The following is a 25,249-nucleotide window of genomic DNA, read 5'->3' on the forward strand; positions in this document are numbered from 1 at the left end:
GCAGTGGAGGAGACTAAGAGAGGGAGTTGGGGGAACAGGCGAGCGGCGCTGGTGGTTGGCGAAACGAGGAGAGGAGGGGGGACGAGGGGTGGGTCACTGGAAGGGGCGGAGGGAGGGAGGCGGAGCGTGTTGAGCCGGGGTAATCGGGCCGCCATCGGGCCAACCTGCTAACTTCGTGTCGGGCCGTGCCAGCCCATGGGTTGGGGTGACGCCCAGGCCCGGGGCACGATTGATGGGCTGGGTCAGCTCGGGCACGACGGGGAGCGGACCGGGCCGTGCTTGAATTGGGCCTAGTTGGTCGTGCTTTGGGTGGGCCAATGGGCCGCGGGCTGCATTAACATCTATACCTGAAACGAGACATGCACGCGCAAGAGTATAATATGATTTAGTGAACGGCCAGTTTTTTTTTGTTAGATTTTACACTGTTCTTGTTACATACAAAAAAAAGATGATCTAGTCTTCTACCAATCATCTACGTATACACAACTAAATTTTTCTCGAGTTTTCTTTCTGAGATCCGTTCTGCACTTCGCACTGTGTCAGGTCGCCGCCGCCGGCGCCCGCTCCGGCAGGTCCAGGTGGAACGGGGGACGCTGTCTTCTGCTGCACGACAAGCACGGAGCCCATCTCCAGCGATGGGTCCGAGGCCAGGATCTCCCCGATCGGGCCCACCTCGGCGCACTCCGTCCACCCTTCCAGCCCCACCACCAGCTCCGCCGGCTGCCGCCCGCCGCGCCCCGCCACCACCAGCGCGAACGCGCCGGCCATCCCGCGCAGCGCCTCCACCACGTCCATGGGCCCCGTCACCACCTTCTCCGCGTACGCCGCGCGCTCCTTCGCCACGTACTCGCGGTGGAACGCCGACACGCACTCCTCGTCCGGGTCTTGGACCACCACCGACACCTCCCCGTCGGTGTCCGGGCTCGTCGCCGCCACGCGGTCGTGCTCGCGCGTGTTTTCGCAGAGCACGCAGCGGACGACCGTCAGGCGGACGGAATCGTTCTTGGCGAGGCGGCAGGCGAGGGCCACGACCTCGCGGTCATCGGGGCCGCCGAGGAAAACGGCGGCGATGTGGATGGTCACCTTCTCGTCGCCCTGCTGGTTCCCCGCGGCCTCCGTGCTCGTGGATATCTTGGTCGGCAGCTGGAGGCTGGTGCCGCATCTCCGGAACGGGCGGTCGGCGAGGATGGCCGCGGTGCACGGCGCGCGCTCTAGCACCTCGGCGTTGAGCTGGCGGCGCTCCTCGCGGCGGCAGACCATGGTGCCGTCGTAGTGCTGCTCTCTGTGGTAGGGGAGCAGTAGGATGCCCGGGCGGACGTCCTCCGTCCAGCGGCGGACGGTCTTGGCGTTCACCGCGCTGCCGCGGTCGCCGGCGTCGACCTGGCGGATGACGAGGCCGGTGGCGCAGGTGAAGACGTCGACGGCCCAGTTCACCTGCGTGGTGGCTTCCTGGCGGCGGTCCATGAGCTTGTGCTCGCTGTCCTGGACCCGCCTGTGGTACGGCCTGGGGGCGGCGTTCGCGTTCTTGCGCGCGACGTCGAAGAAGTGGATGACGTGGATGGCGGGCTGCTCGCGGGGCTTGCTCGCCAGCAGCTCGAGCAGGCTGAGCATGCCAGGCGCGCCGTGCGGGCCGTGCACGCAAGCGAGCATGCGCAGCTCCTGGTCCGGGGCCATGTCTTCCAGCGCCTGGCGGCTGCACTCGTACGCCTCCTTCTCCTTGCGGAACACCACGGCGAACACCGGCCCGGCGATGATGGTGCTGATCATGCTGCCGACGACCATCGCCATGAGCGCCTGCTCCGCCCAGATCTGCACACACGCACACAGCCAGCCATGCCCATTTTGCTCAGTTGTTACATCGATCGATCAATCTTACACGCGTGCATGCATGACCAACGCACGACGAACTCAACGCAAATGCATTACCCCTTCGGAGCTGGCGAGGCTCATGTCGATCATGTTGACGTGGCCCTTGATGTTGAGCAGGACGCCGAAGCGGAGGGCGTCGGTGGCCGGGATCTTGAGGAACCTGGCGGCGCCCATGGTGCCGGCGCACTTGCCGATGAGGCCGAGCAGCGTGAGGAGGATCGCGGGGACCAGGATGGCGCCCGACATGACGCTGAAGTTGAGCCGCATCCCCATGGCGCCGAAGTACAAGGGCAGCACCAGGGCGTGGAGCGGGTACTCGAGCGCGTCCATGATGCTCCTCGCCACGGGCCCTTCCCTCGGGAACGCCAGCCCCAGCAGGAGGCTCACCGGCATCCCGTCGAACCCCACCTGCTGCGGGAAGTTGCCGATGAAGTGCACGGCGGCGAGCAGCAGCACCAGCTCCCAGTTCCCGACGCGGTGGCGCCCCGCGTTGCGCCGGTTGATGAAGGCCACCGCCGGCTGGAGCAGCAGCACCGCGGCGCCCACCTTGACGAGCGAGAGGACGCCCAGCCCCAGCCGCTGCGGGGCGCTGTAGTCCAGGATCCGGCTGGAGGCGAGCTTCATGCACGAGAAGACCCCCTCGCCGACGATGCAGATGATGTTGGTCGCGATCGCCGTGGCGACGACGAGGCGGCCGCTGGGCGTGGCCGCGAGCCTCATCTCGCCGGCCATCCGCGAGACGTCGACGGAGGCGGTGTCGGCGATGGACAGCATGAGCACCGCGGCCAGCATCTCCGGCGACCTGACCGGGGTGTGCATCATGCTGCCGTACATGCCGCCGGAGACGAAGGCCGCGAGCAGCAGGCAGGTGGCGACGCTGGCGTACGTGAAGATGGTGGCCCGGCGGATGTCGTTCCACAGCGCGGCGACGTCCGCCTCCAGCCCGACGTAGAACATGTAGAAGATGCGCGCCTCCGACACGTAGCCGCCGTAGGTGTCCTCCGCGTTCGCGACGTCGACGTGCACGATCATGTCGTGCAGGCCCAGGCTCCCCACGATGATCCCCGCCTGCAAATCAGTTGAAATCGAATGATCAGCGGCGGCGGCGGCGTCCACGCATCCGCGTTCGCATTGGTCGATTCGATCCGCGTACCAGGATCTGGGAGGTGGCGCTGGGCAGGTTGTGGCGGCGGAGGCCGAGGTGGATGAACTTGCCGAGCGCGATGACGACGGCGGCCTGGAGGACGATGAGGAACAGCGTGTCCAGCGCCACGTTCTTCACGGTGCTGTCGCACCTGATGGGCTGCATGTCGCCGGTCGGTCGGAGGCGCGCCGGATTCCGACGCCGGCTGCAAGGGAGGCGGAGGATTAAGCGGCCGCGCGCCGGCTGGTGAATGTGCGGAGGGCACGGCGGGCCGGTCCCATGTGATGCGCCAGGTTTGTTGGTCGTTCCTTGGCGGTGCCGCGTTGGGTGAGTAGTTTGGGTTTGGCTGGGATAGGATGGCGTGGCATGGAGATGGCCACGAACGTGATGCTGTGCGTTGGAAGGCATGCGCGTAATCAGTTTTAGGCCTGTTTAATTTCCCTCTATATTTTCAAATTCAAACCAGCTGCTAGTTTCGTGTTTGGAGGTAAGGCAAGTAGGCAACGGCAACATGTTCTGTATCCACTCATGGAATTTAAACTCAAAACTAAACTTGTACACTGAAATTGAGACAAGACAAACCTTCGTTTGGGGGTAGATTATTAGACCATCTGCAGGAGCTTGAGAAGGCTAAAGAAAAAAAAAACTACTAGATTTCATTGTGAAGGCTGCCTGTACCGAATGCTGGCAACCTTCTTCAAAACACTACGTGACTAATCAATAAAAGGTTTATATAGTTTGAATGTACTCTGTGTGTTTCCAAATATATGTCATTTTAGTTTCATTCCAAGTCAAAATTTTCTAACTTAACTATATCTATACTATAAAGGATGAAAGAATTGGATACAATTCTCACCAAAATTATCCTACTCATTCCTCTCACAAAACAACTTTTGAAGGCCCACATGTAAGACAATTAGTTTGACAGCGCTGGGGCAGACCGAAAAAACGAAGAGCTGGAGAATGATTCCGCCAAAAGTAAAATTGTTTTGTCACCGCACTCTCCTTTACCCGCTCCGCGTACCCACCCTCGCGATTGCATTACCGGCTCCAATCCCTCCCGCAAATCACGCCGCACGCTCATCTCTTCCTCCCTCTCCCCCGTTTCTTTCCTTCTTCGAATCCTCTCTCAGCGATTTATCTCCTCGCACACTCCATCTCCCGTCGGCCTCCTTCCCTATTCGCTCGATCCACCACAAGAAGCCACATGGACGTGATGGCGAGGGCGAGCCTGGCGAGGAGGCGGGTGACGGCCGCAGGGGGCGGCTTGGGCGTCGCCGGAGGAAAGCGGCGTTGTGGTGGTCGGCCGCGGGCCCGGCGGGTGCGTGGCGGCCACCCCCTTCTCCTTCCCTCCCCCTCGATGTGTGCCCCCCTGATCCGCAGCCCCTACATGCCGCCACCTCCTCCTTCCCTCCACGATGTGCGCCCGGCCTAGGTGGGCGAGGAGTTGGAGGGCATGTAGGTGACACGTGCAACGACCTCGTGGAGCCAAGGCCGACGGATCCAGCTGTTGCGGAGGAAGGGGTGGAACCGCCACGGCGGCTGGAGGTCGGGACAGCCGATCCCCGCCCTTGCCGACCCTGCCGCCGCATCGGGGATGCTCAAGGTCGGCCCCGCAGTCGCGCCTGTCCCTGACTTGCCCGACGGTTCCCTGGCGACACTCTTCCCAGGCACCAAACTGCCCAACCATCACTACTCCGGCCTCCCTGGCATGCCTCCGCCTTCCTCGTCGGCATCGCGGGGGGGGGGGGGGGGGGGCACAGTCCAGCGAGGATGCGGGCGCCGCCCCCGCTACACGGCCGCCTTTCACTCTGGCATCCCAGGTCTGCTCCGTTCAAATCCACGGATTTTCCCAATTTGCATCTCATTCATCCCATGCACACCAGGTGCTTGTATTATTGTCGAAACCGTCTATCTAGATTTTGACCAATCTTGCCTTCAAGCATTTGCTAGCATTATCTTGTGTGCCAAGTCAATGACATGATTGGTGTTCCCTACTCCACAAAATAACTCGAGAAATATTCTTTAGCATTTTCCGCTGGTGATGAACTAGACAAACTATTCTACAATAGTTGTTGATGATGTTGTTTGAAAAATGAGCTCAACAACTATATATGTACAATCGCTGCTCTAAATTATTTTGCTATAACTGAAAAGTGAAACCTAATTTAAGAATATTTGCTTTGCCTGATAGAGAAGTATTTGATAGGATGTCTGCTTTTCCTGTTACATGAGTCTTGGAATAAATTTTCTTCCTATGTAGTAGTTTTGCATACATCAAGCAGAATATACAAGTGCCCGTGCGTTGTCCGATTGCAGTATTGAGTTACATGTTAGATATGGTTCTCATATTCCTAAAATCGTAATATCTGCATTTCCATTTTAGATCCTTTGCTGGAAATGATTATAATCATTGGCTTACTGAATATGAGAAGGATGTTGAGAAAAAACACATGCTTGCTATGCATATGTTCACCATATCGCCAGGTACAGCTATATTGAATAAGAGCAAAGGTATATGATTCTCTGTACTTTTACAACTTGAAGTGATGTTTGCCACTTTGCATTGAGAATAAATTATAATACAATCTGAATATTACTTGCAATCAATATGCTCGATAAGTACTTTGTTGCCTTTTCTACCAAACCTATTTTATTTTCCTATTCAAGCAGACTTTTTTTTGCAGTTCTATGGTTCACTCTAATTTCGACGCAAGCTTGACCGGATCCTCATGGTGCATGCCAACAGGTCGTCATGAGCTTGCTTGTTATATGTCAGTAGTTCTTAGATCTTGTGATTGCTGCGGCTCCAAGTTTGAGTCTCTAATTCTTCAATCTTCTTGATCATTTGGCAGCAACGAAAACTACCTTGGATCCTACTACTGCAGCTCAATTTGAGGATGACAAAGCAATCATGTGAGGCCCTAATTCTTCTTCATATTAAAAAGTTTCTGATGCCAATGTTTGTGCTTACCTGATCTGTTTAAGCCATTTGATTGCTATGTGAAATAACTCTCTGTCTTGCCTCATCTGGTATCCTTGCAGTAAATTCTTTTAAGCTAAAGGGCTCCTGCAATGCATTTGGTACTATGCTTGGTCTCATGGAAGTAAAATGTGAAATTAGTTTTCATTTTCTCATACAATTCAGAGAGGATCTAACTGGCTGGGAGAAGGCAGCCGTGTGGATGTTGATTATGTTTTAAGCATTGCCCCGGTGAGTCCTTTTCTTAATACCTTTTGTTCCTGGTGTTTTGGTCAAGTTACATGTTCATGCTGTGCCATTTTCATCTTGCTTTTCAGGTGCTCTGTAGTTTGAATCTTTTTCTCACAACAAAATAAGTTTTTTAGTGAAACGTTACCATGTTTCTCCTTATTTAATTTTAGTTGTGCTATCACACTGAATATAGTTCTTTCACATGCACTGTAACATTAAACTATAAGAATTCTATTGTTAAATAATTTTGTATGTGTCTCTCAATAGTAAATTTGACTACTAAAGTCTTATTACTTGCATGTGGAATATAAAATGTATCTTCATTAGTGTATATTCTTTCATATTAATTAGTTATTTACATAAGGATTGCCTATTTAAAAGGTCTTAAAATAGGTTCTCTTTGTCTGTGTGCTTATTCTTAGTAAATACTACTCATTTTATATGGATAAATGCTATTTCTCCTGTAATGTTGAATTGAAAATAACTTCATGTGTATGTCAGCTTTTTGCTTGCCCTAGGAGCTTGTGACTTGCAGCTTCTACTACTTGATTCAATAACCTTGAATAACAAATGTTTTACTGATCTCTTTATATTTATGATAGGGCCTTGACGAGGAGGAAGAGGTTTGAGATGTTGGATGAGAAAGGGCTAATGGTGGTGGCTATCATTCATTCATAAAACTAAAGTAGAGCTTGTCGTTATGAGTGCTATATTTGTAGCAAAAAAACTTTAACGTTACTTTAATGGTAAACCATGATGATAGCTAGGAGACTTCATCCATCAGAGGACATGTATCAAATACTTGGTGTAAATCGGCTGAAATATAGTGATTTTCTATTCCTTGGATTATGTGTACCATGCAAACTCCACTTATGAAATTCCCATTCTACATTGCCATGGTGATTCGTTTATTAGTTTATATTATATTAAATTAGATTAGATTCGATTTCTATGAAATTAATAAATATTTTTAAATTTTTAGTAGTCATTTGATACAATCCAATTATTTTTATATAATGTTTCTTTAAACACGTGCTTGTGCCACGTGCACCTCCACTAGTTTACATAAGAATAGATATATTAAAATAGGATGGCGGAGAGACGCGACGGCATCTCGTTGTGGAGGGATTTGTTGTCACGATGGTAAGGGAGCAAGATCGTTGTGGAACGTAAGGGGACAACTAGCCAAAGCAGGTCGCTAAACCGCTTTTCCATGCCCTTTCATTCTCTTGGGCACCCAGCATGTCCGGCAACCTGTTGACTTGCCCGCAAGCGAATGTACCAACTTTACCACTCAACTCAATCCTATGCTTCCATGCTCCCGTTTAAAAAATAAACACAATAAGTGCATGAAATTTCATAAAAAAATATAAATGGATAGATGATGCAATGATTGTGTCCATGTAAAATTTGAGTTTGTGATAAAAAAAAGTCAAAATCAGCATCCAGTTTCCTCATGGGCTGGGCTGTCCTGTCCAACGCGTACACAGCCCGTGACGGCCCACGCTGGCCGTTTCAGAGGACACGCACACACTGTCCCAAGTTCCCAACCCCTTCCCGAGCGCTCCCCCTTCCAAGGCAGGCACACGGAACCGGCTGTTGCCGGCGAGCCTACTGCCGCCGGTCGAAATCCCCTCCCGCCCCTCCGCTGCCGCTCGAGCCGCAAGCAGCCAAACACCGACAAAATCACACAAACACTGAAGCACCCATGCCGGGCGGCGGGCCGCCCGTCCAGTCAAGACGAACCAAACCGCAGCGCCCTCGGCAGTGGCACGGCAGTTCGGCGGCGCGAGTTTGCCGAGCCGCCGAGGCCGCCCGCTCCGGCCACCAACCATCACCACCACCACCGTCTAGGGGTTTAACCATCAGGAGCTACAGCGGCCTCGCGGTTCGCCCGCCGAACCGAGTAGCCAGTCCCCTCCCCTCCCCGTTCCATCTGTACACCGGAAGGGGTTCCCACGGGCTCGCGCGGACGCGCGCGGAAGTCGTCGTGGCAGCGGCGGTCCTCGTCAAACTCGATGGTACAGTCTAAGGTAGGCCTTTCCTCTCCGCGTCTTCAATTTCTCATCCCGGTGCTCCGGTCCTGATCTCCGCGTCTTCGGTTGGTTACATGCACACCTGGACTCTGGTACCCTGCTCCTGCTCATCGACTCAAGTTGCTTGAATTGAATCCCCTATGTATTAGTCGTGTTGTCCCCATCGGCAAGTGGCAAAACCGCGCGCTTTATCCCCGCGCTGGTCAGTATTTGAGGCTTCGATGCTTGATGCAATCACGACTGGTTGAATTTGTTGCCTGCTTGCTGCATTACCTCAACCCGGCCAATTTGTCCTGTCAGTCTGTCACAGTCCTTTCGTTTTCTCTGAATTCCAGCGGAATATTGTGTCACAGTCTTATCCTCCAGTGATTACCAGGTCCCTCATGCTTGGTTATAGTTTCATCAGTCATCGATTTCACACTAAGCATGACATTCCGATAAGGTGCTCTGCTGGCAACACAATCCAGTCCCTGGAATCTGCAAAGTCAGAAATCTCCAATTTTCTTTTTAAGAATAAGAAGTCAGAAGTCTCCATATGAGGAAGCGTATTTAAGTTGTTCACCCAATACTCGCTATATGTTATTTGGGTCAATACTCAATAGTGTTCTCGTGACTCATGGTGAAGAACTTACGTGAATAGGTGTGTAACAACCAATATGTGTTGATAAGATGTTAATTAATTTGGCTGCTTCTCGGCAATTTCCCTTTAGGACTGAAATAGGACGTTAATGTTCGATCACCGTGAGAATCTGGTAAAATCAGTTCAACTACTCCTTATGCTTCATTCACTGAATGGCTGCTTCTAACTTGAATTCAATTTTTAAATTTAATTTAATTCTAATTCTTTATACCATATTCATTCTTGACTTTTGTCCTTACTTTCTTTATGTTTGGTGCACGCAACATGCATGTTTAAGTTGGTAATAGGAAGTTAATAGCTTTTGATTCAACATGTTCTCTTTTTTTTTCTTTGGCATTGAGGTAACTGCATTCTTTGACTTTGTCGCATGTCTTGTTTAGCTGGAGTAGAATTCTAGGTTCTTTAATTTAGATGTGAACATATTTTGAATTTAGTCTCATTGTGAGTGAGAAATGTGACCATTTTCTTTTGTTTCTGCACCTGCCATCTTGTTAACAGATTTAAGCAAATGTCTCATGTATGGACTCAACATGCAAGAATGGCCAGTATAGCCTTTTAGAGCACATGAATCTTGTCGTATCTAAATTGATAACTGGTTCTATAGGCATACATGTTCTTTTGCGTTGAGGCCTACTGCATCATATATCATATGCTAATCTGCACACCTGATGCCAAATATCTTTATAATAATTATCTTATCTATCTTATTTCTGTACATCTTCTTTATGAGCTTACTTATTTTCTATACAGATCAACCCAGTGGAAGGCAGTAAGGCACGGTATCTCCAGTCCGTCCATTTTGTATTGACTGTGTGAAAGCATCTAGGCCCCTAATTCGAGTTTTGGTAATTAATGACAACGGTTTGTGGATTAACGATTTCATTTGAGATAATGAGTATAGGTTGATCTACGAATGAAAGAGATTTGGTTGTGAACGTATGGAGTTTTGGAGATGATGAGCAAAGCTCGGGCTCAAGGCAAAGTTATAAAATAGGGCTTTTGCATTTTACCGGTCACAAGGCGTTTAGTGGATGAAAAGTGACCGGATTTGTTAGATAGATAGCCGTACTATCAAGAGGGGTTGTGTACTCATGCTTGACGGGTCTTTAATGCCATTTTGCTCAAAATGTCTAGTTGCATGCATGAGGGCTAACGGCGTTTTGAAAAGATTTGAAAAAGACTAAGTTTGAGAGCTGACTGAGTAACGGCGGACAGTCCGCACCAGAGGGGCGGACAGTCCGCGACCGTTCCAGAGAGCTTGCAGAGTCTCTGGTGGGCTCGCGGACGGTCCGGCCCAGGTGGGCGGACGGTCCGCCACTGTATTTCAAATTTGTACCAGAAAGGGTGTCTGTCTAGTGTGGGCTTCAAAGTTGAACGGCGGACAGTCCGGCCATGGGGCGCGGACAGTCCGGCCATGGGGCGCGGACGGTCCGCCGGCTAATCTCAAAGTTGTTCCAGAGACGATGTTAGTCTCTGGTGGGTTGGAACTCTTAACTGCGGACGGTCCGCCACTGGGGCGCGGACGGTCCGCCAGGGCTTAACGGCTAGTTCTGACATGTATTAAATGCACTCTAACTCACTGGTTTATAACAGCGGACAGTCCGGTTTTTGAAACGCGGACGGTCCGCGACTTCGCAGAAAAGAGTGTAACGGCTAGTTTTTGAAGGGGTGTCTATATATACTCATTGCCCGGCCTTTGGAGGGCTCTCTTGGCCATTTGGACAGCATTCTTGACACATTAGAGCTAAGGCATCACTCTCTCACACACACTTGCTTAGAGATTGCATTCTTGAGAGTGTGAGAGCTTTCTAGTGCATTGCATCAAGGTTTTGAGCTTTGTGGCATTAGGAAAACTTCAAGCAAGCGTCATCAACTTGTTACTTTTGGGAGTTGCCGCTCCCTAGACGGCTTGGAGAAGTGGATTTCGTGGAGCTCCTCCAAAGAGATTGTTGAGGAGCCCCGATTTCGGTTGTGAGAGGTTTTGTGCTCACCTCACCGGAGTGGTGAAGAGCAACTCTAGTGGAATCGAGGTGTGGAGCGATTCCTTGATTCAAGCCGGCTTAAGATCAAGAGGTTCTTGATAGAGGAGCGGTTGATTCTTGGAATCCACCTCAACGTGGATTAGGGGTGACCGGCAAGTCATCGACACCACGGGATATATTCTTGTGTCAAGGTTGGTTACTTCTTTTGCTCACTTTTATTCTTGTCTTTACTTTGAGCAATTTACTTTACTAGAGCTTGATTTGTGTCTTGTCACCCTAGGTTGCAAATCCCATCTAGAGATAGTAATAGCATGACATAGGGCTTTCCTTTGTTACTAATTAAATTTCTCTAGTGTTATTGGTTTTAGATTTTAAACCGCCTATTCACCCCCCCTCTAGTCGGTGTTCTTGATCCTACACTGTGCTTCTCCATGGTGTATGTCAGTATGTGCACTCGTTTGTTGTATATCTGTACAGTGCTGAACTGCAAATAATGATTACTTGAGTAGAGGACAGTGATCCCATCACTACGTTATTTTTTAATCTAGTTGTCATGCTGGTCTTTTCAGTGTAGCACTTTTGGTGGACCCTTCCAGTAATTTTTCCAGTCAAATATGTTTAGAGAATTCTTGATCCCTATCAGATAAGGGTGAGAAAATTGTGCCCATGCTCGTAACCATAGTTGCTTCCTGGATGATAAAGCTCATCCACTGAAAGCTACTACTATTTACTGCTGCAATGCAAGATGCATTCTCAATTCTCATGCCAACCATTTTGAATAGAATGGTTTTAGATAAACAGTTGTCCTTGTAGGTTATTGCTTATTGCCATACAACTTTCTGGAGAATAGTTGGTTTAATGTTTTCCATTTTAATCAGGCGAAGTGTGCAAGCTACCTTATAAATTGAGGATATCAGTGGGACCTATTTTACATATTACTCTCAATAGAATAACATTTACATGTTTGTAAAATTGGTGCAGAAAATGAAGAGGGAAATATTAGCATTCTTTTTCCATCAGAATGTTCAAAAGATTTGCTAGAACTTGGATCTCGAATTGTCGAGTGAAGTCAACAGCCTGACTGAACCGTATATCTGCAAATTTCTAATTGTATCCTTGTTTACTGGGGTATGTACAGTTATGTACATATTGCATAACATGAAAACTGCATACAAGTATACAACCCTCTCATCAACTAAAATATAGATAGTGACTGGTTAAGACCCTTGGAAACCATGGTCATGCTACTCATGTAGTTGCATGACCTTACAACAGAGCTAAGGACTGCCCTTTCCACCTCTTCTGAGGGCTTTCTCCTAAGCAAGCACATCACATACTCCATCACTGCTGCCTCACAAGGCACTGTGATCCTTTCTTCACTTGTGAACCCAAACTCATCCTCAGACATCCTCAGTAGCTCCCCAAAAACGTTTGTACTAAGATACACCAAAGGGACCTCAAATCGCTTACCATCAGCTGTGTAGACGATGCAGTGACCTTTGTTTGCTATGGCTGATGCGCAATATAGGTTGCCATCTTTGGTTGCAGTGATTGTTGTCAGCCTCCTCCCAAGGGCTGCCATATGTTGCCACTTCTTTGCCAGTTGAACTAGCCTCTTCGGATGTATCATGTTGGAACTCTATGAGATAAGCTTTTGGTGCACTGTGCTGTTGCTTCAGTTTTTTTATGAGTTGTGAAGATGATATTCGCTAGTTTCATGTACTTATAGGATAGCAAGGGAGCACTGGAGCCATAAGGTACGTCCAAAGCGTGTAGGCATCAGTATGGCTAGTGGGCAAGAGACAAAGCCATGGACTTTATCTTCCTAGATGTTGCCATCTTGCTCTGTATGATTGAGTTTGATGCATATTTTTCCTCTTAGCCTATTGGTACACTTTGGGTCCACTCTATTAATCTTTTTTCTTCAGTCCAGTCTATTTATCATTTATGTCAGCTTCGTCCTTCCATTATAGTACACAGTTTCCTGCTGCTTGGTTTTACACTTGTATCTGGTTTCATTGGCAGTAATATTGCAGATGGGCACTAATTTTTTTTATCAAGAATTATTTGAGATTTACTATATGGACCAGGGAATTCGTGCGAATACTTTTTTTTCTTAAGGTATGGTAAAAAAAAGGGTATAATGATAAATATCCAATCGAAAAGGTCCAAAATTTAGGCTTCTTCATTTCCCATGCTATTTCTACCATTTCAACCAATGTAAGAACACTCTTCATTATATTCTTTTGGGTAAATTCAACATATTGGTATAAAGATATAGGAAGATGAATTTTCTGTCTGTTTGACCTACTTATCATTTGCCTAACAGCTTCAGGGTCTTACATTAGTCGGATGTCTTTCCAAGACACTCATTTTATGCTGGTGGATTAACATCTTTATTAGTTACTTCTTATCTTTTGTTTGGTGTTCTTATTTCAATATTTCTGTGGTCTACAGTCCATAGAGTCGTCCTACCTTTTTCCTTGCTGGACCAGCAGACATGCAAGTATGAGCATGTGGCCAAATTTGTACCCAATTGGAGGTTTCTTCTCTAACCATTGTTTTATGGATTCAGTCAAAATCTAGTGGCGATTGAACTTTCTTGCTGTACTGGGGATCCTGTACTATCCTGTACACGATTTATCTGTTGTTGCTGTTTCTGTCAGCATCTGGACCATATTCTTGATGAATATTCATCCTGAACAGGCAAATAAATTATTTTGTTTTCGAAGTGAAAGGCTTGCTCTGTCCAAGAGTCCTGCATAGGTAATTATATTGAAGAGCTAGAGTAGCTGCTAATTTGTGAAACCATCTATTCATTAATAAATACAGAGTTCCAGGGATTTTATGTTAGCTCTTTTATTGTTATAGAAACACACCTTTAAAGTTCTGCCTCTAATCTTGTAGGCTGTCCTGTAAACTCTTGTTGTCTGACGTCTGATTTTTCTTTTCAATGCTCATGGCTTAGTGGTATTTCATGATTACTGGCACTTCAATCAGATATTAAGATGGGATATGCTAAGTTGTACTCTCCATTTCAGGTATCCTATTTTTTTTTCTCGAACGGCGCATGAGGACTGCGCGTCATTTCATTTAAGATAGAAAAAAAGAGAGAGTACAGAGGTTAGACAACCCCTGTACTCCGTACAGTTCAGGTATCCTATTCAGAACTATTTTACATTATATTGGATATGTTACAAGCAAACAGTGCAAAACCCTGTGTATCTTCAAGAACTACGGACTGAATTCACTGAATTATTGATGCGGTGCTACCAAGTGGCAACACAGATACCCCCAAGGAAATCCAATCAAAGTCGCATTGATTTCTCTTGCAACGTTGCATGTTCAGAACTCGTGGCATTGTCTCCTGCCAGCCTGAGTTCAGATCTCTGCTTGAACAGCATGCTTCTCTTTCCCTTCACACCTATAAATCCATCAGCGTAGCACCAACACTTTATGGTCCATCTTCAAGCTGAGCACTACAGCTAGTGGCTGAACACCACCCGCTACAAGCTGAAATTCTCTCTGAAGTCTGAACTTCTAACCACAACAGAAGGAGAAGCAACCATGGTCAGTGCCAAGAGACTTGTTCAAATGGCAAAGTAACTGGCAGAGAATGGCGGCCCTCACGATGAAGCGGATCACGTGACTCACATCCCCGGCGAAAGAAATAGAAGGGTCACCGTGCAGCACGTCGTCGGTGGCTGGCAAGGGCTCCTGCGTGGTGTACTCGGCCGATGGCAGGCAGTTCGAGGTCCCGCTGGAGTATACCTCGACACGACGATCTTCGGCGAACTCCGTCTGTCGCAAGAGGAATTTGGGTTCGCCGGCAAATGAACAAGTTATTCTATACAGTCATAATGATACAAGTCAACCAGTCATATTGGAAATTTGGAATTGGATGATTGGCAAGGCTGCAACCTGCAAGGGACAAGGCCATGAGCGCGGTACGTGCCTATATTTTGGATCAGATTCTGATGGGGCCAAGTGTTTGGTGCATTCCGTAACAAGCTGTAGTGCTCTTTCGGTGCTTGGATCAGACACTACACGTTGCAGCCATGCCCAGTATAGGAGGGAGGAGGAACAAGGACCCCATGTTAATTGGGGCCAGGCTAGTTCAGGTAACTGTAGTGCAATCAGATATTGACAGAGCATATGCTTTTCATGGTAGGAGTCCTTTTGGTTTGATGTCCATGGGTGAGACTTCAAGAGTTTGGAAACTTAGGTTCGTCAGGCAGCTGTCATCTAAAGATGATTTGGCTACGGGGATCCTATTTTGGAAGTCCACTGATCGAGATTGGATTAATTTGGAGTACCACATTTTTGTTAGCCTCTCCTTTGTGTGTACGCCTGTGTGCTCCATTTCAACACGTGTTTTTCATACAGAAGGATCAGACCTGCAAATTCCCAAAGAATGGTGATAGGAAATTCGCAGACAGCAAATTGAAGAGGTGATATGAAGCTTCGGGCAAGTTATCTGGACCGTTGAGCACTTCTAATCTGGTTGCTCAGACTACATGTTTGAATCTGAGGATCCTATTCAGATCCTGAAAAATGACAGTAATAATGGCCGAAAAATGCTTGACATCTCACTGAATCACGAAGAATTCGTCATAACACGTTGGGCCCAATTTACATGTGGTCTTCACGATGCATGCTTCATGGACAGAACTGGTCAGTATGGCAGCATATTGTGATATCCACACAATGCGACTAGTGTCTCCAACAAATGGCAACACAGGTGGCCCAGGAGAAATCAAATCAAAATCACGTCGCTTTCTCTTGCAACACTGCATGTTCAGAGCTCGTGGGCATGTCTGCTGCTAGCTTGTTCAGATAGCTGCTCTTCAACCCCATGCTTCTCTTTCCCCTCACCTATAAATCCACCAGCTTAGCACCAACACTTCATAAACCTATCTGCAAGCTAAGCATTACAGCTAGTAGCTGATCACCCACCCGATACAAGCAGGAGAAGCAACCATGGTCAGTGCCAAGAGACTTGTTCAAATGGCCAAGAAGTGGCAGAGAATGGCAGCCCTCGCGAGGAAAAGGATCACGTCGCCGGCGAAAGAAACCGAAGGGTCGTCGTGCAGCACGGCGTTGGTGGCCGGCAAGGGCCACTGCGTGGTGTACTCGGCCGACGGCAGGCGGTTCGAGGTTCCGCTGGTGTACCTCGGCACAGCGATCTTCGGCGAGCTCCTGAGCCTGTCGCAGGAGGAGTTCGGATTCGCCGGCGATGACGGCAGGATCACACTTCCCTGCGACGCTGCCATGATGGAGTACGTGATGTGTCTGCTCGGAAGAGACGCATCAGAAGAGGTACTGAGGGCGTTCTTGAGCTTTATGGCGAGGCCTTGCCACTGCGGACATGGCTTGGCGCAATCCACGGGTGTTAGCCAGCAAGTTGCTGTCTCTAGCTTCTGAAGATTAGCACTCAGATTGTTTTCTTTTTCTTGCATGATACGTGTAAATAGTTACATGTGGGAGATTGGAAACGAAACTAGATATGCTTGTTCAAAAAGAAATAGAACAGAGATATACACATCCTGTTTTTGATCTAACACTCGTAACTAACTGGGCTGTTCCACGATATCCTTTATTTTTTTCCTTTTGAAACGAGGTTTTAAATGTCTTAACCAATGAAGCTCTGGTGTTTGATAACAAATGAAGTCAATGCACCTTATACCGAAATTGATTCCCAAAAAAGTCAAAACTAAAAAAAAAATCCACACATGCTCATACCCGCAACCGCAAAGCATGTATTCCATCAGTTTATCTGCCGTTTCAGACATTTCATTTTGGTTGTTTTTTTATATTTTTCTACGCAAGACTTTGACTGATTTGATCAACAAACCTGAATTCAGATACAGCAATTGTACTTCATCTTTTTGAAAACTAACCAACTGCAGTTCATCATTGGATAAACCAGAAGGGTGCAAATCTGATCACAACCTACAAGCTTCAATGCTTCATTGTGTCCTACGCTGTCTCGGCCGCTTCACCACCTCAGATCCTCGGCGCTTCTAGAGCTCCTCTGCAAAGCTGGGGCGCGAGAAGTAAGGCTCCACCTCCGTAGCCTCACCTGACCTGATCCTTCGACCACGACGGACGATGGTGACCTGGCAAGTTGCTGTTTCTAGCTTCTGAAGATTAGCTAGCACTCAGATTGTTTCCACACATGTTCAGACTCGCAAAGCGTGTACGCCATCACTCTGTTTGCCGTTCGAAACTTTGACTTCTTGTTCGACAAATTTTAATTCAGATACAGCTACTGTACTTCATCGTTGGATGAAACAGACGGCTGCAACAACCTGCAACTGCAGGCTTCATGGTGTACTACGCCTGCGCTATCTCGACGAAGACCCGGACCTGCCGTCGCTCGTGAACGCCGTGATTGGTTCCCTCAAGGGCGATGGGAAATGCGGTGTTGTGCTTGACAGGGGCGAGGCTGCCGGAGGTTGGAGAAGGGTAAGGGCGGATAACGACGGAGCAAGGAGCACGGTGGCCGAGTGAAGGGATTAGCCGATTGGGGATGCACTGCTGTAAGCCGCGCCGGAGAATTGGAAGGCGGGACCATTTATGCAATTAGTTTTATATTTAATTTATATTTAATATTTTTAATTGGTATCCAAACATACTCCTGTCTCCATTTAAATGTCGTCGGGGAGGATGGCACAAGAATTAAAGCAAGTGGATAAAGACCTGAACACCCCTATTGATTGACGTTTTGCAGTTTTGGAATGACACGAGTACTTTGCGCGCGCCTTGGCGCGCCTAGCCATCATTAGATCAAGGTAGGATGTCATTAATAGATATAAAATTAGTGTCATTGTGACAGTTGCAAATATTAGTAGGTATATGTTACATCACAATTATTTTACATGTAGAATACATAACTATATATTAGTATGAAAGTGCTCCTGCCTATCGTATTTGGTACATGCGTTACTGCATGTGAAGTTCCTAGGATGGCTGTGTTGTTCCTAATATGTAACCATTGTGATTTAATTTGAATTAGTGATAAATTTATGTCCGTTGCAAGGTATGGAGGTGGGTGCAGATGATCTCGGTGTACCTCTTTAATTGTGAATGCAGCTAGAATATTGGTAGAAGCACCCATGAATGGATCTGGTACCTCAAATGAAGGTGAAAAGGATGAATTTGTGTTGGAAAAGTAAATTTAAGTTTCTGCATCCATTGTTAGGTTGCACAATTCCGCAAAGATTTTCTCGGCAGCGTTCTGGGCGGCTGCATCGATCTGGGCGGTGAATACTGATGGTGCACTTGAAGCGGTGCCATTTGTGGTGGAAGGTTGCTCTGCTATGTCGATATGGTGACCTGATTGTTCCTGAGAGGATAAGAGGTATAGGTAAGAAAAGAGTTAGTGGGAGAGTATGGCTGCAGAAGAAGCCATGACACTTGAACACTTTTTTTTAAATGAACTGAAATGGACATATTTTCTTTTGTAGAATTTCATTGGCAGCACTTGAATTTAGAAGTACCTTAGAAATTGCAGATACTTCTGTTTTTCTTTTTTGTAAACAAAAACAGGGAGAGTGCCATGAACTGGAGTGGGTTGCGGGTAAGATAATTTTTTCTTTATGTATAGTTTGTTGGCATTCTAAGGTTTAAAGGTTATTTGGGCACAATATAATGCATGTCATTAGGAGGTGAAGTAGAAAAGAATTTTGTGCCATAAAGCTGAATGAACCTCTTAGGCTTGGTACACATACCGAGAATATGATTGTTCATATCATTGAGGGTGATAGGAGAGTAGCAAGCATTCGCTATGCAATAGTAAACATGATTTTTTTTCTTAATGGTATTGGTTTTGAGAACTGTGGTTGCAAAATAAATGAGGTTGTAATGGAAAGAATTGAGATGACTGGAACCTGGAAATGTGGCCTGTGTTGAATATCTTCAAGGTGCAACTATATGGTCATAGGAGGGAGATCAAATTACATTGCCGGGCTGCCCAGCTTCCTCTTGCCTGCATTTGAGTGCTGCTGCTGCCGGCCTGCATCTGGTGGCTGTTGCTCTGCTGCAGCACCTTCACGGCACTCGTGCGCTGCCAGAGGCCTAGTAGGTGTGCCGATGCCACTGTCGTCCTTGGCGCCGCCGCCGTGGCTGGACACCTCCTGACAGTGACAGGTCTCACCCTGAAAAACAAAATCGTTGCAACCAACTGATACAACTGGTTAACTGTGAAAGAAACTTCTAAGGCACAAGCTACTTTGAGACCACACTTCTAATAGCTTTGTCAAACTATTTTTTATCGCAAATACAACATATTACCTAACTATTTAAATCATCTTTATTAAACCAGCTCGAATGGATATTATAGGATTCGACTTTGGGTTCCTAGAGCTCAAATATACTACGTTACATTACAATGAATAATACAATCGCACTAATGAAAGGAAAAAATTTGGCTGGTAGAACAGACCTTAAAGAACACCCTTGCCAAGATAAATAAGATCCTCAATCCCTCAATTCCAATGTCTCATTCCTATGGTCAATTTTGTAGAAATGCTAAGGTGAATATTCTGCATATATTCATATATATAGACATCAAAGAATGCACATGCGATTTGAGTCAACCAACATAACTCTTATGCCAAAAGTGAAAAAAAAAACTGGTTATAACTGAAAAAGAAAACTTGCAAAGGTCAATCTATATTGAAATAGCACATTGAAACTACCATGATATCAAATGGGTATGAAAGACCTTTCTCTTTTCTGTGCTGCTAACATATGATGTTATCACATATCTGTCAATTTCATAAAACAAGAATACCACAACCAAGGTCTGAATGGCTCAACTACATTCACTTTGTTCTTTTCAACAACATCAAGCTCATACTTGAAATGTGAATTTTCAAAGAAGCATAAGTGAAGCATGAAGGAAGATATAGGTTGTACTATGTAAAAGAAGACAAAATCCAGAGCAGTTCACTATATCATAATAAGCAGATTTTCAGAGCTGTTCACCATATCATGGTGGTACAATTCTGCTGACATGTTTTAATATCTAAAAAGTTAGCCATGATGATGGTAAACAGATTGCAACACTTCAAATGAGAATGCAACTTGTTGTCATCTTCAATCAATCCATTTTCCCGTGCAAGTTTGTATTCATCTCTTTGACAGAGATATCAATCAGAGCATATGGCCAATCTAACTGCCTCTAGCCAATTTAACCTGAGGATTGATAGCAACACTACAGAACCGAAGCCAGGAAATCTATAGGTAATGGACTATGCTATAAGAACTTGAATTTAGCTTGTACGGTGGTAAGAAAAGAACAGGCCCCCAATACGCCATATCAATCACCAAAACTAAATCCTTCAAAAAATGAAAATCCATTCAAACATTTCATCGAATACAAAGGATGCACATCCGGGTAAGAATTTAATTGAGCAAAAATATTTGAAGGTCTTGTTGCCATCTGTGATTCTCCTATACCAATTAAAGAAAGTAGTAAACATGGCCGATACAAGCAGCAAGTGAAGAAACTTTACATTTCGCAAAAAAAAAGTGAAGAAACTTTACAGAGGCAGTGGATCCTGCCGCTGCATTACCTTTGTTCGTTCCTACAGCCTACTGCTGCACACACGCGTATTAACGACATGGGAGGACTCTGCGTGGCATAGAGAGACCAACTTGGTGACATGGGAGGAATCTGCGTGGCTAGGGGAATCACCAAAATCAGATCCCCGATGCATATCTTCTTGCTCCTGCTGGGAAGGGAAGAACAACAAATTGATTAATGAATCTTGGTTGAAGAGGGAGTGAAGGAGGGTAGCAGCCGTGCCCACGCTGACCGGCGGCCCGTGGCCAGCCGGGGTGGCGGTGCCAGCGGTGGCCGGGCTGCAGTCGGCCAGCCAGCCTGCTCGCCCGCGCCCGCGGCGGTCAGGCGGCTGGGCTCGGATTGGCCACCGGTGAGCGGTTCGTGCCCAGGTCGCCCGCGGCCGAGGCCGACAGCGGCGGTGGCGGGGCCGGCGCTGCCATGGCGGCTGCATGCATGCCCGCTGAGGACGGGCGACGAGCCGGGGCCAAGCAAAGCGGTGATCATGTCCACACTGACCGGTGGCCAGTGGCCAGCGGTGGCGGCGGCAGCCGGGCTGCAGCCGGCTGGGCTCACCCTGGTCGGCTGAGCATGGGGCCGGCGCTCTTGCGCAACCGGCCGGCAAGCGGGGCTCGCGGCCATGGAGATGCATGAAGAGAGGGGGAGGGAGGTCGGGGAGGTGATGCGTCGAGGGAGGCGCTCGGCTGCCATGCCGTGCTCGGCGTCGCGAAAAGTGTGGGTGAAGAGGAGCAGGTCAGGAAGGGGCAAAAGTTTGGGGGAGAGGACGAGGTCGGCGGGCGGCGGAGCATTGAGGAGCTGCGGTAGGGGGGCGACGGACGTGGCTGCGAGCCTCGTCCTGGAGGTGGAGGCACCCGGCCGCCGCCGCCGGCAGCGCCGCGTTGGCCGCCGCCTTCGCTTCGCCTAGAAGTTTCCGCACAATGGCAGTGCGTGGACAGGGGAGCAGGGGCCAGCGAGGGCCGAGCGATCGACATCTGATGGCGGAAATTAATTTTGCTATCGTGGACCAATTAGAGGGCAGGAGGGGTGGGGCTTTAACATATAGAAATAGAAACTAGAGAGGCAGGTCCGCTCGGAGGATGCCGCGCGCAGCGTCGGGGCGCATGAAAACCGGCGGCCACGACAGGGTAGATGATTCTAGAGCTAGATATTTTCAGAGGAATCTCACAGGGCAGCGGGAGGAGCCGAGAAGTTTCGGCTAATGCAGCGACGACATGGGAGCCCGGTGAGACATGGGGAGGGAGTAGCGCCACAGACCGTTCGATGGATATCGTGGGAGCCAAATTAATTTCGCTGACATGGATAGCTTGAAAGCTCACAGAGCGGTGCACAATTAATATATAGAAAAATGCGAGCGATGCTACCTTCTGCTCACCCACTTCACATACATTATTTTCTTTATAATAAACAAATCAAATCAGATTCCTGTGGTGGGGTGCAGACGTGCATGCAGTGCCGTACAGCTGCTCCCTACGACAGAGTAGGCGACGACGATTATTTCGGGACACGTTACTGTCGCCAAAACGACATATAAAACGGGACGGAGGGAGTATATATATATGACGGGTTTAAAATTTAGCCACCCGAATTCAAACAGCCCTACGCGAAGGAACTATAAGACGAGAGAATGTCTTGCTTTGTAGACAATATGCCGTGTTTGTTATCGATTCTGAGTTTCTGACCAGATTCTGGGTAAAATAAATAAATAACTAAATAAAAACAGAACCCCAAAAAAAGGGAAGCAAAAACGGATATAAACAGGGCTGTACACTAAAAACTCTTGCGCAGACGTTGCCCTGCCTACTTGAGATGGTCAATGTATATAGGCCTTATTTGTTTCGCTAGTGCTACTCGCGCTACAAAAAGAATCTTGCATGCATGAAGTACTAAATAAAATTTATTTGAAAAACTTTTTCACAGATGGGTGTAACTCTTCGCGATGAATCTAATGATGATAATTAATTGATGATTGGCTATAGTAATACTACAGTAACCAACATCTAATCGTGCGGTCAAAGACCTCATTAGATTCATCTCGCGAAGTAGCGTAGGAGTTGTGGAGTTAATTTTGTAAACTGCCTTTATTTAATACCCCTAATTATTGATCAAAGTTTGTGCTATGTGTGCTACTGCCCAAACCAAATATTTTTCATTATTCCATCACTATAGTTGATGTGGTAGCGATATGCATATGCAGTGAAAATGGTACTTAGCTAGTCAGAGACAAAGATAAGTCAAGAATACTTCGTAGGAAAAGCAATGTACACGTTAATGCATAATGAAAAATAACCAGTATATATATATATATATATATATATATATATATATATATATATATATATATATATATATATATATCAGGTGTTAGACCACAATGGCAGTTCCTTGTTAAAAGAGCCCCATACTTTCTGTTGATGCCTCAATTTTGTTTATAACGTTAAGATCAACACCAAAATTTGTAGAGGGAGCAAGAACGAATTTGTGGCATGACCTTTCTACTATTAGTAATGTTAACCTAAATGTTAAACGGTGAACGGTTGGTCATCCACTGTACGGTCTTTTAAACAGTCGATACGGTTTTACACGGCTTTACATAGCTAATAGGTTTACACGGCTACCCATCGAATAGCGTTTACACATCTTGTAAAATGGTATAAACGGCCGTATAGGCAAACAGTGACTATTACCCACCACTATAACTATGCATCGCTCTACTACAAAAGGTGAGCCATCATCTAAAGAAAAATGATGCCTCAATTTGGCCTAGCGTGGCCTAACACCTCTCCTTCTTCAGTTCTTCCTCGCACTTGTGAGCTCCTCCTCCTTCCTTGCGCTCACGATTCATCGAGTCGGGTTCGGGCCTTCAGGTTTGGGGGTTTGGGGTCAGTGTTGCCCCTAACTGTAGAGGAGAGTCCTTGGGTGGGAGCAGACCGGGGAGGCTGCAGGCCGCAGGTAGTGGGAGATATCCAGTGGGCGGTGTAGGAGGCATAGGCGTGACAACAAGCTCTCCTGTGAAGTTAGATTGAGACGGCGGCGGTGAATCCGGTGGTAGGAGCTGGCGGAGATGGTGGAGGAGGATAGCACGGGGGCGATCGGGCTTGGAAACGATGCCAGCATTGGAATGGTGGCGGCCGGTATAAAGGCAAATCCGGCGGCTCCGGTGGAGAAGGGTGGCGCAGGGACAAACGAGCGGGGACGGTCAAGGACTCAAGGTGGTTTTCAGCGAGATATAGCGTCCCCCATTACCAACGCTCTGATCAGCAAGTTTTCACTCACATGTTGCATTTTCCATTATTTGAAAGGGATAAGTTTATTTTACAACATCGAACTAGTTAAGAAGTCCGTTTTTCAACCTCCAACTACAAAACCGGGTAACATAGGCCCTCGAACTGGCAAAACCGTCCGAATCACCCCCTCGATCACTGTAGCAAGCTGTTTTGAGGGGTGATTCGAACTGGCAAAACTTGGGCCAATAAAAAGTACCTAACTAAACTAAATAAAAAATTATGAATTATCCTATTTTTAATGCATTTTTATCATAGGTTTAGCTGACCTAAAAATTCAAGGAATTTTGAATTCTACTTATTTTTAAAATTTTATAATTCAAATTTCTTTATGTCTATTGTAGCACATCTAGTCAAAATAAATTCCTTGTCTTTTTATCTACCTCCCAAAAAAATATCATGATTTTTAGACAATATTAACTATGCTTTCTTTATTATTTAATTGAGAGGTGTGAAATTCCAGGAATTCGGAAATGTTACTGTAGCAAACCGCCCTCAAAACAGCTTGCTACAGTGATCGAGGGGTGATTCGGACGGTTTTGCCAGTTTGAGGGCCTATGTTACTCGGTTTCGTAGTTGGAGGTTGAAAAACGGACTTTTTGACTAGTTCGAGGTTGTAAAATAGACTTATCCCTATTTGAAATGGTCTGGCCGCAAGTTGGCCTGAATTCAACTCTCTAATCCGCATTATCAAATCCACATCATTGCCCCTTCCGGCTAAGTTCTCAACGCTCCGATGGATGGACACATCTGAACCTCCGCATCCGCAATATCCGAGTCAGCCCACCCATCAAATCAAGTAACGCAAATCTACGCGCGTACACGAAACGCATCACCGTGTCAGGGTCACGGCGTGTACCTCATGCAGGCAAACAAATATAACATATTCCATCTGGTAATTTGGACATCTCAGGGCTATTAGGCTCTGCTTGGATGAACTAAAGTTGAGTGCTAAATTTTATCTATAATATATTTACTCTGTTTGTTTGGCTTATTAGTCAATTAGCCGGCAGTCTTTTTCTCTCACACCAAATCAGCACCAGTCACCAGCCATTCATCAGTAATTCTCAAACCTTCTTCTAAATTTTTTGAATCTTGATTAAAGTTTAGTCCACCTCATTACTCCTGTTTGGACATAGTAGTGCTAAAGTTTAGCGCTTAGCACTTGCATCCAAACATACTCTAAATCTCAGTGGCGGAGCCACCACTAGGGCGAGCCTGGGCGGCCGCCCTAGGTCCTTCTAGGCGAGATCCAAAACATACTATTAACAACAGAGGTAGCAGGGACAAGAAGTAGGATGTATCTGAGAAACATAGGAAGAACAGAGGAAAATAAGGAATTAGCTTTCAGAGGACAGATTAGAGTAAGGAGTAAGAGTTCATACACCCTTCTCCTCGTATGCACTCAGTATTTTAACTGGCGACTCTCTTGCATTTATATGGGCTGGGCTTGATACGTGCACGCAGGCAAATCTAGTGAACCCATTCGCTGCC

At 47.2% G+C, this 25,249-nt stretch overlaps 1 protein-coding gene, 2 long non-coding RNA genes and 1 pseudogene across 7 annotated transcripts; 1 reads left to right on the forward strand and 3 right to left on the reverse strand.

The window, feature by feature from the left end:
- Positions 1-416: 416 nt before the first annotated feature.
- On the reverse strand, positions 417-3,322 carry LOC120658240 (annotated as a pseudogene).
- A 2,145-nt stretch (positions 3,323-5,467) lies between these two features.
- LOC120658241 lies at positions 5,468-6,893 on the reverse strand. Its single transcript, XR_005668560.1, has 2 exons — positions 5,988-6,893; positions 5,468-5,895 (listed from the first exon to the last, which is right to left on the reverse strand). It is a non-coding gene; the product is annotated as an uncharacterized LOC120658241 (long non-coding RNA).
- Positions 6,894-7,785: 892 nt separating this feature from the next.
- Positions 7,786-16,446, forward strand: LOC120658242 (auxin-responsive protein SAUR36-like). Of its 4 annotated transcripts, XM_039936478.1 has the most exons (3): positions 7,786-8,260; positions 9,654-13,926; positions 14,041-16,446. In XM_039936478.1, the coding sequence occupies exon 3, from the start codon at positions 15,866-15,868 to the stop codon at positions 16,307-16,309; it is 444 nt and encodes a 147-aa protein (XP_039792412.1). In that variant the 5' UTR covers positions 7,786-8,260; positions 9,654-13,926; positions 14,041-15,865; the 3' UTR covers positions 16,310-16,446. The 4 variants fall into 4 exon arrangements, with proteins under 4 accessions (XP_039792412.1, XP_039792411.1, XP_039792413.1 ...); XM_039936477.1 differs by having other exon boundaries at positions 9,654-16,446; XM_039936479.1 differs by lacking the exon at positions 7,786-8,260 and having other exon boundaries at positions 11,969-13,651.
- Positions 16,447-17,936: 1,490 nt separating this feature from the next.
- Positions 17,937-21,397, reverse strand: LOC120658244. 2 transcript variants are annotated; one of them, XR_005668561.1, is made up of 4 exons: positions 20,467-21,397; positions 19,332-19,431; positions 18,778-19,044; positions 17,937-18,233 (listed from the first exon to the last, which is right to left on the reverse strand). It is a non-coding gene; the product is annotated as an uncharacterized LOC120658244 (long non-coding RNA). The 2 variants fall into 2 exon arrangements; XR_005668562.1 differs by having other exon boundaries at positions 19,332-19,394; positions 20,467-21,396.
- Positions 21,398-25,249: the final 3,852 nt, after the last annotated feature.

Source organism: Panicum virgatum, chromosome 2N (assembly GCF_016808335.1).
Source record: "Panicum virgatum strain AP13 chromosome 2N, P.virgatum_v5, whole genome shotgun sequence".
Lineage (NCBI taxonomy): Eukaryota > Viridiplantae > Streptophyta > Magnoliopsida > Poales > Poaceae > Panicum > Panicum virgatum.

Excerpts from the sequence above, each read along its gene's own strand:
- LOC120658242 (XM_039936477.1), top strand. The coding sequence starts at position 15,866 with ATGGTCAGTGCCAAGAGACTTGTTCAAATGGCCAAGAAGTGGCAGAGA.